This window comes from Cyprinodon tularosa, unplaced genomic scaffold (genome assembly GCF_016077235.1).
Source record: "Cyprinodon tularosa strain WSP-4 unplaced genomic scaffold, ASM1607723v1 ctg864, whole genome shotgun sequence".
Lineage (NCBI taxonomy): Eukaryota > Metazoa > Chordata > Actinopteri > Cyprinodontiformes > Cyprinodontidae > Cyprinodon > Cyprinodon tularosa.
Genome location: NW_024039634.1, coordinates 347,763 through 361,856, shown reverse-complemented (window position 1 = coordinate 361,856; position 14,094 = coordinate 347,763). Strand labels below are relative to the sequence as shown.

At 35.9% G+C, this 14,094-nt stretch overlaps 1 protein-coding gene across 2 annotated transcripts in view; it reads left to right on the top strand.

The window, feature by feature from the left end:
* LOC119775295 (E3 ubiquitin-protein ligase TRIM9) overlaps positions 1-7,934 on the top strand; it is a 72,788-nt gene extending 64,854 nt beyond the window's left edge. For both annotated transcript variants that reach the window (XM_038273230.1, XM_038273229.1), the window contains 5 exons: positions 1,528-1,666; positions 3,213-3,337; positions 3,419-3,597; positions 5,860-6,022; positions 7,024-7,934. In XM_038273230.1, coding sequence (XP_038129158.1) covers positions 1,528-1,666; positions 3,213-3,337; positions 3,419-3,597; positions 5,860-6,022; positions 7,024-7,071 — 654 coding nt within the window. In that variant the 3' untranslated portion in view covers positions 7,072-7,934. The remainder of the gene's footprint in view (positions 1-1,527; positions 1,667-3,212; positions 3,338-3,418; positions 3,598-5,859; positions 6,023-7,023) is intronic.
* Positions 7,935-14,094: the final 6,160 nt, after the last annotated feature.

Genomic DNA, 14,094 nt, shown 5'->3' with positions numbered 1-14,094 from the left:
AGTGTGTGAGTGAATGGTTGTTTGTCCCGTTTGTCTCTGTGTTGCCCTGCGATGGACTGGCGACCTGTCCAGGGTGTACCCCTCCTCTCGCCCGTAGATAGCTGGAGATAGGAACCAGCACCCCTCGCGACCCCACTCGGGATCAAGCTTGTAAGACAATGGATGGATGGATGTTTAAAGAGATTTTGTTGCTTTAGCTCTTTGGTTTTTTTGTGTTTTATTTTTAAAGCTTATAGTTACAGCCTCATTCATGATTACTTCTGTAAACAGTTTGTAGCTGTGTGTTGTCTATATTCTTCTTTGCCTGTGGGTCACTTTCAGATAAGCATAAACTTAAAGCTAAGAGGATATAGATAGTAAAAGTGGTTTCCTTTGCATTTTAATGGCTCTTCTACTCAGTTTTAGCCAACTACCTCAACATTTTCAGAAGTTTTGTTTATTTATTAACTAAGTTGTTTCTTTTGTGACTCATTTAGCCCATGCTACAATGGTTTTTAAGTAGTGTTGCGCAGATGCAATATTTTGGCCCCAATACCGATACTCGATACCTGGCTGTACATTATTGGTTGATACCGATACCATACCGATACCCTCTGTTTGAAATCGATGTGTGTGTGTATATATAAAGAACTGCATACTACTTGGATGTAAAAAAATTGTCATCATGGCTTTGTTGCTGCCTACCTTTGGGAAGCAGGAAAAAGACTAATACAAAGTGAATCCAGTAGAAATTTTTATTGCTTACCTGGAATCAGTGACTATAGTTGAATAAACTTTTGGCTCTCAAAATGGTATCGGTGCTCTATTTGTTGGTATTTGCTGATACCGATACCACCATTTTAGTGCTGGATCGGGGCCCCTGCCCGATACTGGTATCGGTGTCGGTGCAACAATATTTTTAAGAGTAACTATATTATATTTGATGTACTGACTAGAAGATTTCTAAAAGGTTTTTAGAGGAACAGTTTTCTTTTAACTGAGGATCAACTGAATAAAAATGCATTTCTAAATTCCCAATGTTCTCAGTCATATCTTTGCAGCTTAAACTGATGACTGTAATACACTGTTATCATGGGAGAGGGTAGTTAAAATTCAGCGTTTGACTGAATAAAAACCCTGTTGTAGTTTTTATTTTCTCTCATGGTGCAAATCAAGATGAATGTGATTAGAAAATCAATTTGCACTGCTTACTTTACATATCATTTAATGCTTGTCAGCAAACGTGCATTTAAGATGTGCTCATATAGAGTAAAAACTGGGTTAATGTCACAGACAGGTGATCACTTCAGCCGGTTTCCCCTTTCTAATTTAACTATTATTTTAAAAAAATGCAGCAAGTCATGTCATACTTTCCCTTGTAGGTCTTTGTTATTACGGTAATAATTCATTAGCTGATGTATTCTATAAAAAAGACAAATGATTAAAGACAGTGGATGTAAACTAACATTTCCTAACCTCTTCAATCAAACTGTACTTGCCTTCATGGAAACTGCATTTGTAATGATGCTAAAACATGATGTACCTCAGGAGGTGTATGTTGGGAAGGAGACAGTCTGCACAGTGGATGGGCTGCATTTTAACAGCTCCTACAACGCCAGGGTGAAAGCCTACAACGCCATCGGAGTGGGACCGTACAGCAAGACGGTCGTGCTCAAGACTTCTGATGGTACGAAAATGAATCGTTTATTTCTGCGCATCTTACTGAGGTGGTTTTGTGTTGGGTGGGAAAATCATCCTTAGTCAGGTTTTAGAGTGCCACTACTGCTGTATTAATACGAAAAGCTGCTTTTTAGAAGTTTCTTTTTTAGGAAAACTGTTTAAAGGACAGTAAAGAGTACAAAGTTAGTGTTAAAACAGTGCAAGGAGACAAGAGAGGAGAAGCTTGATTATTTAGATAAAGTTATATAAACTAATTTTATAAATTATATTTATTAAGTCTGTTTTTTACTGGATAAGGATGGCATCTCGCAAAAGACAATAAATCAATATAATGGGTGTACCATTTAAAAAAAATCGACTTGCATTTTTATAGAAATGTTTGAAGTTGTTTTTACCCTTCTTTACGAATAATGGGAAATATCTGTACTGGATAAACCCCAGTGCTGACCAGGTTTATACATAATTCCATTAATATTTTCATTTTGTTTTGATAGTTGATAAGCTTAAACTCTTTGAGGTTGAAATACCTCTTTGCCATCACTCTATTCTTTCGCTCCCTCCATGGTTTTTGTATTAGATTTCTAAATATTTCAAATCATTAATACAAGGTGAGTAAACTGATTAATTAAACCCAAATCTAAATGACAGGAATGTAAATAATTTTGGTGTTGGTATTAATGTGCTGCTTTATAACTATTAGTTACTTTATTCAAAAAATTATATTCTTTTAATCATTGAAATCACAAATATTTTTATGTAAAGACAAACGAAAGCTGAAAATAGATTTGGAAACATTAGCATAGGTGTAACACTGGAATTGAGTTTATATATATATATATATATATATATATATATATATATATATATATATATATATATATATATATATATATATATATATATATATATATATATATATATATATATATATATATATGTGTTCATGTTGTAATTCCATAGTTTGTTTTGCATTTCTGTTGCCAAAGCAAGCTCTGTCCTATTTGGGGTTTTGTGGAGTTTAACCCATATTGTTTCAGATAAGTTAACCCCTTATAGTTATCATTACTTTTACAGGGGGTCCATGACCCCTAGTGGGTCCACAGAGGTACTGCGTTTTGGTTGATTATTTTTTATTTTTTTCCACTAATTGAACTGTCTTTAAATTCACATTAACATGAATTAAAAACACTGTAGTAAACAGATAAATGGAGGCAGAAGATGTCTTTCAGTTATCAATGCACATATTCAGCGACACACAGGAGCTCTTTCAAGCTGGACACCGTTTCATTCACAACACCTGTCCCAGCAACCAGGAATCAAAATCAGAAATACTTTAATAATCCCAGGGAGAAATAACTATCATTACATGACTCCATATGTAATAGAGTTACTATAGGACCAATTTGATATAACACAATTTTATACAATATATATAATCAGAGGTTCCTGCTCCATCTCGCCATCAGTTTGGAGGTCCTTGGCCTTGAAAATGTTGAAGACCCCTGCCCTAAATGGATGACTGTCTCTGACTAAATGTAATGTTCTCGTTACAGTGGCTTGGTTCACCTTTGACCCCTCCTCAGCTCACCGGGACATCGTCTTGTCTAATGAGAACCAGACAGCAACGTGCAGCAGCTACGATGACCGGGTGGTCCTCGGGACGGCTGCGTTCTCCAAGGTTGGGATGATTATAAATGACATGTTCTTTCATAGTTCTGTTATAGTGTACATTTTCCACAATTCTCTCTTGAATGTTCAGGGAACTCACTATTGGGAAGTCAGCATTGACCGATATGACAACCACCCGGACCCTGCATTCGGCGTGGCGAGGATCAACACCATGAAAGAAATGATGCTGGGGAAGGACGACAAGGCCTGGGCCATGTATGTGGACAACAACCGCTCCTGGTTCATGCACAACAACTCCCACACCAACAGGTAGGAGTTCACTGTCAAGACACCTCCTCATTCTCAGTGAAGCTTTTTATTTGGATGTCATTTTCCCAGTTTTTGTGAAAAAAATATTTTCTACTTTACAGATCTCCATTGTTTTTGCCACCTTTTCTGATTTTGAAATAAGGGAAAATATCTTCAGTAAAGGCAAAAAAAAAAGTCAAATGATTATTATTATTATTATTATTATTTTTTTTTTTCCAAAAAACAACAAACCAAGCGGGCCTTTATGTGTTTAAAGGTAATGCCTCCAAAACCTAATAACTTATGTAACCTTTGGCAGTGAAATCTGGCAGCGAGTGTATGAGATTGCTTTTATATTTTTTTTCTAGAAAACATTTTTTTAATAGCCTCTTTTTTGTAGTTTGCATTTCTGTGATGGTATGATATATTTTTACCCCTGAGAAGAAAAAAAAAACATACATATTTTTTTTCTATTACCTGTATGTATTTGTAATGACGAGCAGTTACAGCTACTTCTATCTGTGTGTCTGTTATATGGCTGACTGGACAAGCAAGGTTAATTCATACTCTGGTGCCTAAAGCAGCTAAGGCCATATTTTTAAGAGCATAAAGGCTTTTTATATAAGCATTGTGAATAACTCATCCTTTTAGCAAAGAGATTTCCTGAGTTTTGGTCCCTAAATACCAGTTATAGTCATTTAGAAAAGGCTTTTCTAACTTTGACACCCAGTCCATGCCTCATTAAAACCAGTGTGCATCCTTAAAAACTGAGTGGTTTTAAAGTCCAATAAAATAATAGGCTACATTTCATCAGTATTGCATGCTCTATGTTACTTTAGATTTTTTTTCCTTCAAAGCTGTCAGGGTGCCTCAGATTTTTCTGACCGATTTTTTTTTTGTCTAAGATTTTTCTGCAGGTCAGTCTTGTTTCTAAAGCTAGATCTGATGAAGCAAATGCAACTCAAACAAACTGACATCTGACTATTAATGCTGGTCACTTTAGAGCAGAACAAGATATGTTATCAGTTTTATGTCCCGCAGTAGGCCTACAGCAGAAGCAGGGCATGCTAGCAAATGACTGCAACTACAGGGAACATGAAAACGGCACTGGAAAGAAACCATTATATTTAATTCATTTAATTGACCCAATCACATCATCACCACATACCTGATGCTCAATCTCTTGGTGTTCATTCGATCGGTTAGGGTTATGATGTTTTTTTAAAACCTGCAGCCTATGTTATAATTCTTTAGATTTAAATCGATTTACATAATTAGATTTTAAAATATTTAGTTTAAACTACAGGCAGCATGGTGGTGCAGTGGGTAGCGCTGTTGCTTTGCAGCAAGTAGGTTCCGGGTTTGACTCCCGGCCGGGGGTATTTCTGCATGGAGTTTGCATGTTTTCCCTCTGCTTGCCTGGGTTCTCTCCCGGTATTCCGGCTTCCTCCCACAGTCCAAAAACATGACTGTTAGGTTAATGGCTTCTCTAAATGATCCTTAGGTGTGAGTGTGTGTGTGTGTGTGTGTGTGTGCATGCATGGTTATTTGTCTCTGAGTTGCCCTGTGATTGACTGCCGTCCTGTCCAGGGTGTACACTGCCTCTTACCCATAGACTGCTGGAGATAGGCACTGACCCCACCGCGATTTTGACAAGGACTAAGTGGGAGAAGATGGATGGATGGATGGGTGGGTGGGGGGTTGTTAAAACTACTGATAAAGAGCACACTACATGGTATAGATGTTTAAACAGAACTTGGACCTGGATGGTAAAAAAGGAGTTAAATGGTCCTGAACTACACAGATTAATCTATGTGTCAGGTTTATTCAATGATGATTATAAAATTAATGTGTGCTAATGAAACATTTGTGCGAGGGGATGCTCCACTCCTGTTTCATGATCCAGTCAGGAGACCATCCTGCCTTGTCATTCTGATGGAGCATTCTGTCTTCATGAACTGATCAATTGTTCTGTCAGAACAATACTCTGTTTGTAACCATGTGTCATGTTCTGTTAATAAACGCTCTGCAGAGGAGGTCCAGTGGGAGACAGTGTGTTTGAGTCTGGGGTTCAACTGTCTCTCCTTCCTGCAGGAATAATATCGATAAGTCTGTATTTCAGTTCTTCTTAAGAAAAAACCTATCAAAGAACCCGACACTATGTCAGCTTTGTGTTTCAGAATTGGAGGGACTAATATTCTGTATATTTAAAACTAATAAAAAGTAAGAACAATATATTGTAACAAAGATACCTGTTGTGTTTTCTGTGTTTGTGGCTTGTAGAGCGGAGGGAGGCATCACTAAGGGCTCCACTGTGGGCATCCTGCTGGATCTGACCAAACGGACCCTAACCTTCTATATAAACAAGGAGCAACATGGACCAACAGCCTTCGAGAACCTGGACGGGGTTTTTGTTCCTGCTGTCAGCCTCAACAGAAACGTCCAGGTTGGTGTCGGTAACATTTTCTGGACATTTTCTGGATCAGTGCTCTCCAAAGAGACTGATGCTCATAGGTCACCAGGTTCAGAAGCTGTTAGTTTCATTTCAGAGTTGAGATTAGCATGACATGCAGATATCTTTAAAGAGCAGCTCAACATCTCTTTCTGTGAACTGTGCTTTTCTACTTTGACTCAGAAAAAAATTCATTTTAAAAAAGCAAAGTCATTTGTTTTCTGTATTTCCTTTTAAGGAAATACCTGGATAAGATTCAAACATCAGCATTAAGCTATTCAGACAATGATTTTTGATCAGATGGATTTCTTTGCTTTCTTTAATTTTCCAAATAATAAACATTTAATTCAAGTATATGTTTTCTTTTATTTTTGTAAAAGTATCTAGTTTTAAAATCTGTCACTATGATACTAGAGAATGTTCCTAAAAGGGAAAAGTAGTTTTTAAGATTTAAAGATTTTTATTTGAAAAAAAAAGAGGTACTCCGGGTTAGGTAGATTCAAACCATTGTTCTAAAAGTAATTTTGGGAATTTTAATTTACTGTCGATAGTCATTTTTAACAATTCAGACAAGGCTTTAAGGTTTTTAAAAACAAATGAAGGTACAGATGTGGAAAATTATTGATTTTCTCTCTAGATGCAAAAACAGAAACCATTTTCAAACATGTGATAAAGAAGGAAAATGTTCATTCATATATTACTTGGCATAAAAACTGGTCTACTAAAATTTCAGCCTTTACTTCAAGCATATTTTACATCTGCAATAAATGCATTAAGGTAAAAGAATCTGATTTTACCTTTTTCTCCAGATTTAGAGATAAAATATTTTAGCAACAGCAAAAACAGAATTTGCAGCAGATTCACAGTTTCTTATACCTGGATCTTTAAGAAAAGGAGAAAAATCCGGCAAAGACCTGAGATTGAAATGTAATAGATGCACATCGATCCGCCTGTACCGTGCTTTGTCTGCTGAACGTTTTTTCTTTTTCTTTCAGGTGACCTTACTGACCGGATTGGAGGTGCCAAAGAATATCAAACAGTAGGAGCTTACTGCTTTCCTGAGCGTGCCCTGGATACTAACCTCTGATGTCACATGCAGCCTCGGTTCCCTTCATTGGGGATATTTGTCTGAAATGTCAGCTTTGGTTCTGTCCATGCTTTCCAAGCTGCCATGTGTTTCTATACGATGTCATGATGAAGGAACAAATCTGACTGGTTGTAAATTTTTGTGCACATTGTTACAAAGGGGATTGGGGTTATTGTATTGATTTATTTTCTGGCAAAAATCACAGGATTCAAACAGAATTTATGATTTTCTTTTTGTTTTAAACTAGTGTCATTGTATCAATTTCATGACAAAAGAATCTTAAGTTTAAATAGTAAAGCTAGACACCTAGAAGACATTCTCACTGTGTTGAAATTATTTTGGAGAACAGCCTCACAGTTTACATCAATAAGGTGCTTTTGGTGATCAAAAAACTGACAGAAGAACCGTTCAACTTCGACAGCTGTAGTTACAACAGGTCCATCAGTCTGATTATATCTTAACTTATTGTCTGGAAATTCAAAGCCATCCAAGGTTGACAAAAATCTCCCTGTGACACAAAGATTGTTTCCTGCTGTCAGTAAGGTTTACAGTTGTGCTGGATCTGAGAAACAATGGGATTGATTACATTTCACTTATTAAAGACGCAACAAATCAGCAGAACCTGGGAGTCGACCTTCTGCAGGTTATTTATCTCATTTGCATCTTAGTTTATTTGTCCCCTTACTGCAGGAAACACTCCTGTTCAATTTTGTTTTTGAATCCAAAGACTCATATGTGGTGAAATAAAAAAGAGAACTTAAATGTAAAGTACACACCTTTATATAAGGAAATTGGATATATATTAATTCAAATTTTAAGATTTAATGTTTGTTTGTTTTTTTCCCAAATTCTATTTCAATGATCAAACAAGTAAATTCATGGTTAGAGAATCTAGATTTATCCATCTTTCACTTTTTCATTCGTTTTTCTCTTCATTTCACAGATAAATTCTAGCTGTTCTTTAGTTCCTAAGACTTTAACTGGCTACTGATAAATAGACCCTCCAGTAAGTCCTGGACATTTAGTGGCATATGGGGAAAGAGGAGGCTTAACCACTATATCTGACTTAGTTTACAGGAGCAGTGCTGATGTTTGACGGGTTAACTTTAGCTCTAAATGTTTTGACTCACCTAGAAGAACTTTTCTTTCTCCCAAATTTACAAGACCAAAAATACCATTATTCTTATCTTTCAGTTGTTGTTAGAGGGTCTTTGAATTTTGTTTTTTAACAATTCGTGGACAAGACTTATTTTATATAATGATGTGCAAGAAATATAAATATAAAGTTAAAATACTGATTCAATTCTGTTTTAGTGTTTAAACATTTTCAACATCACTGTCTGGAACAAAATGCATTTTTGTCTTGCATTGCAAATTGTGTGCAGCTCTTAAAGAGAACATTTTGGAATTTGGTACGACGTCACACTTTGTTCTCCAGTGTCTGTTTTACAAGTCAGATTTAGATTGGCTGTGTTTTCACGTGCATCCATGGAACTCAGAGCTTAGCCTTAGAGCAGTATGGTGAAGAACTCGTTCAGCAGATCAAAACATTTACAAGAAGACACACAGTTTAAAAAAATGAAGTTCTCTCGCTAACAGCCTTCTAAAGTTATGAGTAAGTCATTACTTGCAGCAGGAGTGGACGTAGAGAGAGGCGTCACTTGTCACACATCTTGGTTTGGTCTACAGATACTACCAGGGGGGGATTTACCATTAGGCAATACTAGGCAGCTGCCTAGGGCCCCAAGCACCTGAGGTCCCATTAAAACTTTGTTTAAATGTATGGCTAATACAACTATTCTTTATTTGTGCACATTATGTTTTTGATAAAAATCCTTTTGCTAAAATGCCAACAGAACGCTTCAGACCCCTCTAGCACTTTGATTGAAAAAAGCGCCTAATGCCAAGTCTAGCGACTTTTTCCTGCTAGTGGAGACTTTGGATACAACATCTAAAAGCAGCGAACTCTGCTCTCCAGAGCAAGTAGATTGGTAACCCCGCCTCCTCCTCTCCTCTATCTTGTCTGCTGTCATGATTCATGCAGCTTTCATTTCATCCAAATGAAAAATGGTGAACAGATAAGCAGATCATGGCTTGTCTACAGTGAAAAGAAGGACTGGGTTATTTACTTTAGCCTTTTTGGAAACACAGGAAGGAGCAATCAGCTAAGTGAGCTTAGTGCTTGGAAAAAATCTGTCATTCCTTTAGAGACAGCATGAAAATTTAGCTGAGTACAAAACATAGAGAGGAAAACAACGAGAAAAGGGACAAGAAGAGAGGGACAAAACCTAGAATAGATAATGGAAGTCTATTCTATTAACATTTCTCTATCTGTAGAATGGGTCTGTTTAATGTGTTGTCCTCTCAATTCAAAGGGCCCCCTGCCTGTCTTTGCCTAGGGCCCCAAATTTCCCAAATCCGCCCCTGGATACTACACATAGTGGTAAAAAAAATCCCATATAGTTAATTTTGCCTGAACGCTGCAGAGGGATGAAATGTCAATTGCTGCTATCTGACATCTTGGTCTTTTTCACAATCTTTATCATATGACCATAAGTGAGCTTCAGATTGCCACATGAAAGCCCCACAATATCCAAAGCCTTCAGCCTCTCCTTACAATCTCATCCTCTCCTACCTTTGTAGCCTCTGTCATATTTCTAAAAAAAACCCTTATGACTAGAATAAAGTCCATTTAATTTCACCACCTAATTGGACTCATGTGAAGCTCTTAGAAATTAGGATGTTGAAAGATGCAGATTTTTCAAAATTGAAAGCATCACAGCATGAGTCTGCATACTCAACACAATGATTGTGCCAAGCAATTCCCTCAGGCTACAATTAGAGAAATAATCTCTGCAAAACATGTTGGATCAACTTCTTATTTTTGTATGCAAGTAGTTGCTTATATCAGAAAATCTAAAATAAATCAAATGAGCGACAAATTACGTATAAATTATTTTATGAGTGTATTTCAGTGCAGAAACAGAACAGTTCAAAGGCAAAACTATAAGCTAGTGAAGTAAATACCGGCTATATTTTAATGAGATTTATGTTTGAAGTTTTTTCTTTTATTATTTCAATGCAGAAATAACTGTGCTGTAGTTTAAAGAAAGGTTTTGATACCATCTGTTATGTCATTACAAGTTAAAATCATTAGCATCCTGACAAAACAAACATAAAGGCATGATACATTACTGTCCTCTAGCATCGCAGCCTGCAGCCTCTCCCAGGTTCTGTTCAGAAAAATAATTAACAATTAACAAAATGTATATCAAATGGAAGTGTCAAATATTTGTATTGTATTTTGTGAAAGTTTTGGTCGCTATTTTACAATCAAATGAGATTGGAAGAATTGTGTCTCATTATAATTGATATCTCATCTCTCAGTCTCTCTGAAGTAACTGAGATGCTCTCAAGCATCTTAATGCGTCACGCTGAAAGTGATTTCCATGTCAGATCAGGTTCAGCTACATCTACTGCTGCATATTTTCCATGAGGGACCAGATACGGCTACCTGGAGAGGAAAGTAGCTTAAACCAGACCACTGTGACCTGGTGGTTGTAGGATGTAACATTTGTGGAATACACAATAGACAAAAAGGCTTTATTACAAAGGAGAAGAGGCAGAGAGGTTTATTAGAAATCGGAGGTTTGATTTGGATGTTTTATTTCATATTTTTCATCTTTTCTACTCCCTAATGACTCCCTAGCATGAGTGTGAGAGGGATGAGGATAGACTGACCAGGTGTATAAAAACTGGGTTTCTGTGAGAATGAAGATCTACAAACTATAGCTACCGACTTGTGATATTAAGCATGGATAAAAAAAAAAGGATTCAAAACTATATGAAATTTTTTTGTAAATAGTGTACTGTTTTAATTGTCACTGCAATCAGTGCTGTTGCTGTCAGCAGTTATCGGTCGCTCTCTGCTAGCCATTGTTGGGAGCGGCAACATTAGAGGATGATCAGTTGAAACGCGCCGTTTGCTGGAGCTGTTTCCACATCTTGACTCATTGAATTGTAAAAATATGTTAAAATCTTTGCATTAATTTAAAGGTTTCATGATATTTAAACATTTTATCAGGGATATTTGTATTTTGACACTTTTGGTTCAATGATAGCTCATTTCTTTTAAAGCCAGATTTATTTTAAACAAACAGGATGAATGAAAACAAATGCACAACAGTGGATAAAAACTGGGCATTTTTACAGCATTCAATCAGGTAAAGATTTATTAATATCATCTAGTATGTTTTGTATTTTCTAAGCATATATAACTTTGAAGACGAAGAAGCCACTAAAGAATGACTAAACCTTCTATTGAACACATGGCCATATATTTAGTTTATTTTTTAAAGGCCGTTGTCTCAGTTTAGACTTGGACATAGACATGGAACAATTACCAGTTATTTCTGAAATACATCTCACTGCTTCGATATCTAGTTTGCAGCATTTGTCAACTTATAAGATTTCATACCAACACATTTGGTCCCTTTTTAGATTTAGATGATACTTAGAATCCCACCACTGGCAGATTTAGGTTAAATCTTTAAATCTTAGCAGTATGTTTCTTTTGACTAAATCAATACTTGAGTTGCAAAATCTTCCAACTAGAGTTCTGACTTCAGTTCTGAATCTGATTTTTTTAAAAATCCTAATGAATATTTTTTTTTTTTTTTTTTGAGAAATGCATGTTTTATTTAATATCAAGTAAACTGCGAAAAAAACAAACAAAACTAATCTGAATCTGCCTGGCTATAAAATGTTACTTTTTTAAAATCCTTTCCCCTCCCTATGCATTACATTTTTGTTAGCAGGTATTTTGCAAGCGTTTGCAGTGTTTAGCCTCTAGCTGCTAACAATAACGTTCAATTTCAAAACCAATGAGGATATTTTTCTAAAAAAAATGCATGCTTAAATATCCCATATACTGTATTCTGCTTCTCTTACATTTAAGTATTTTCGTCTTTATCACAATGTTTGCAGCAGTGGTTGCTCATATAGAAGCTAAATCAATAGCACTGAGCAGCTTATGCAGGCAATAAGCTCCATAACATTTTGTTTTATGATATAAAGTTGACATCTGCATTTAAATGAGACAAGTAAAACCAACATTTTAAATGTTATCAAAAACCTTAAAATAGTGGTTTCCAAAGTGGGGCAAGCACCATCTAGGGGCGCCTTTGGGTATTGCAGGCAGGCATGGACTGGATGGAAAAATTGCTAAAAATGTTTTAATTATACCTTCAAATAGACCATTTTGAACAATTTTAATGTAAAAGTGGTGGTTTTTGATTTAAAGATGTAGTTTATTTCATTGCAGTTTTCCTGCAGTTGCCTTTTCTTCAACTGTTGAAAAGATTGAAGGGAGGTGTGAAAACATTTAATCACAGGAGGGGTCCACTAAGAAAAGTCTGGGAACCACTACATTAACAGCTCCACTAAGTTTCTTTGACCAGAGCTGTCAGGATAAAATAGAAAAGTTATATTTTTGGCAAGAAAAAAATAACACTAATACACCAAACAGCTCGCATACATTTTCGCATTGTAAATTATTTTTTCACTTTTCCATTTAAATGTTTTGTCACATGACAAGTACATCATAGGGAAATAATCAATTTTGATAAGTTTGAAAGATCTGAGCATCTGCCTAAGGGGACTTGTGTCCCGATTTGCCACAAACAGCCAGCTTTGACCAAAGGGCTTTATTTTAGTCAGCTTAGACCCTCCTCCCTGCAAAGATCAACGACCTGCCCTTTACCTGACTTTACTGTAACCACAAATAGATCTCAGCCCAAACCCAGATGGAACACCACATCTATTGTGTAAGGGAATCATTTTATGCTCTGGAAGGTGGAATATCACTGCAAAAATCTAGAAATAAGTCAACATTTCTTAAATTAAGTGTATTTACCCTTAATTTGAGTAGATAAATAAGATGATTTCTACTCTTAAAATAAGATAATTAGATAATATGCGCTTGAAATAAGACAATGCAATTATTTTTTCTTATTTAAATGTTAATTTTTTTGTTCCATTGGTAAAGTTTCACACTTACCTCATCAATTCAAGAAAAAAATTACTTATTGAGATTTCAATTTTTTCCAGTTTGCAGGCTGTTTATTTATTAATTAATTGGATGACTAAGAATTATGGAGCTAAGTGGTTTTAAATCACACTTGGAAACACATTATCTTTATTTAAAAAATATTGAACAAACCAACAACATTCTGAGTTGATTCACATGCATACATTCTGTGTAAGTGTTGTTTTGTAAGTGTGTTTGTATGGCATGCCATTATACCTAATACCCATCAAACTGATTGCACATTTAAATTTACTGCACAGAAGCTGCATCTTTTTGGATACAAAGAACTATTTAAGAAAAAACTGTGACCTTAGCCAGCGGCTAACTATCCAATCAAGTATGTTCTTTCGTTATTATTAAGCTCAACCCAACACCTTTCATGTTGTCCCTTTAACATCAAGCTTCTGCAGAAACTCCTGTGTTTACATCTAAAGCACAGCCTGCTGAGCCTGGAAACAAGGTTTGTATATTTAGGCCCGAGTGTCAGAAAAAAGAAAAGCAGCATTGGCTTCTGCTGTCTCATGTTGTATATATATTTATCCATAAAAGAAATGTGTGAAGTTCTTTTCTATTACCTCAGTTTTGTCCTCGAGTTGTCCCCTGCTGCCAATTTAAATGTTTTGTACGACTACAATGTTTGTAAATGATGAAAACACAGAATCAGTTCTAAAAAAAAAAAAAAATGTATGGAAAATACAAGAAATTACAGTGTCTACTTTTTTGGATACTTTATAACAAAGGAAATAAACTAAAGTGATCTTCACACGACCACTGTGTGTTTGTTCCTGTCCTGCCACAGATTCATGGTCCATTTTGGTGATCAAGGTGTCAGATTCTTGACACTTTCTTGTCTGGATATCACTATCATTCCCTGCAGCACACAGAGTCGCT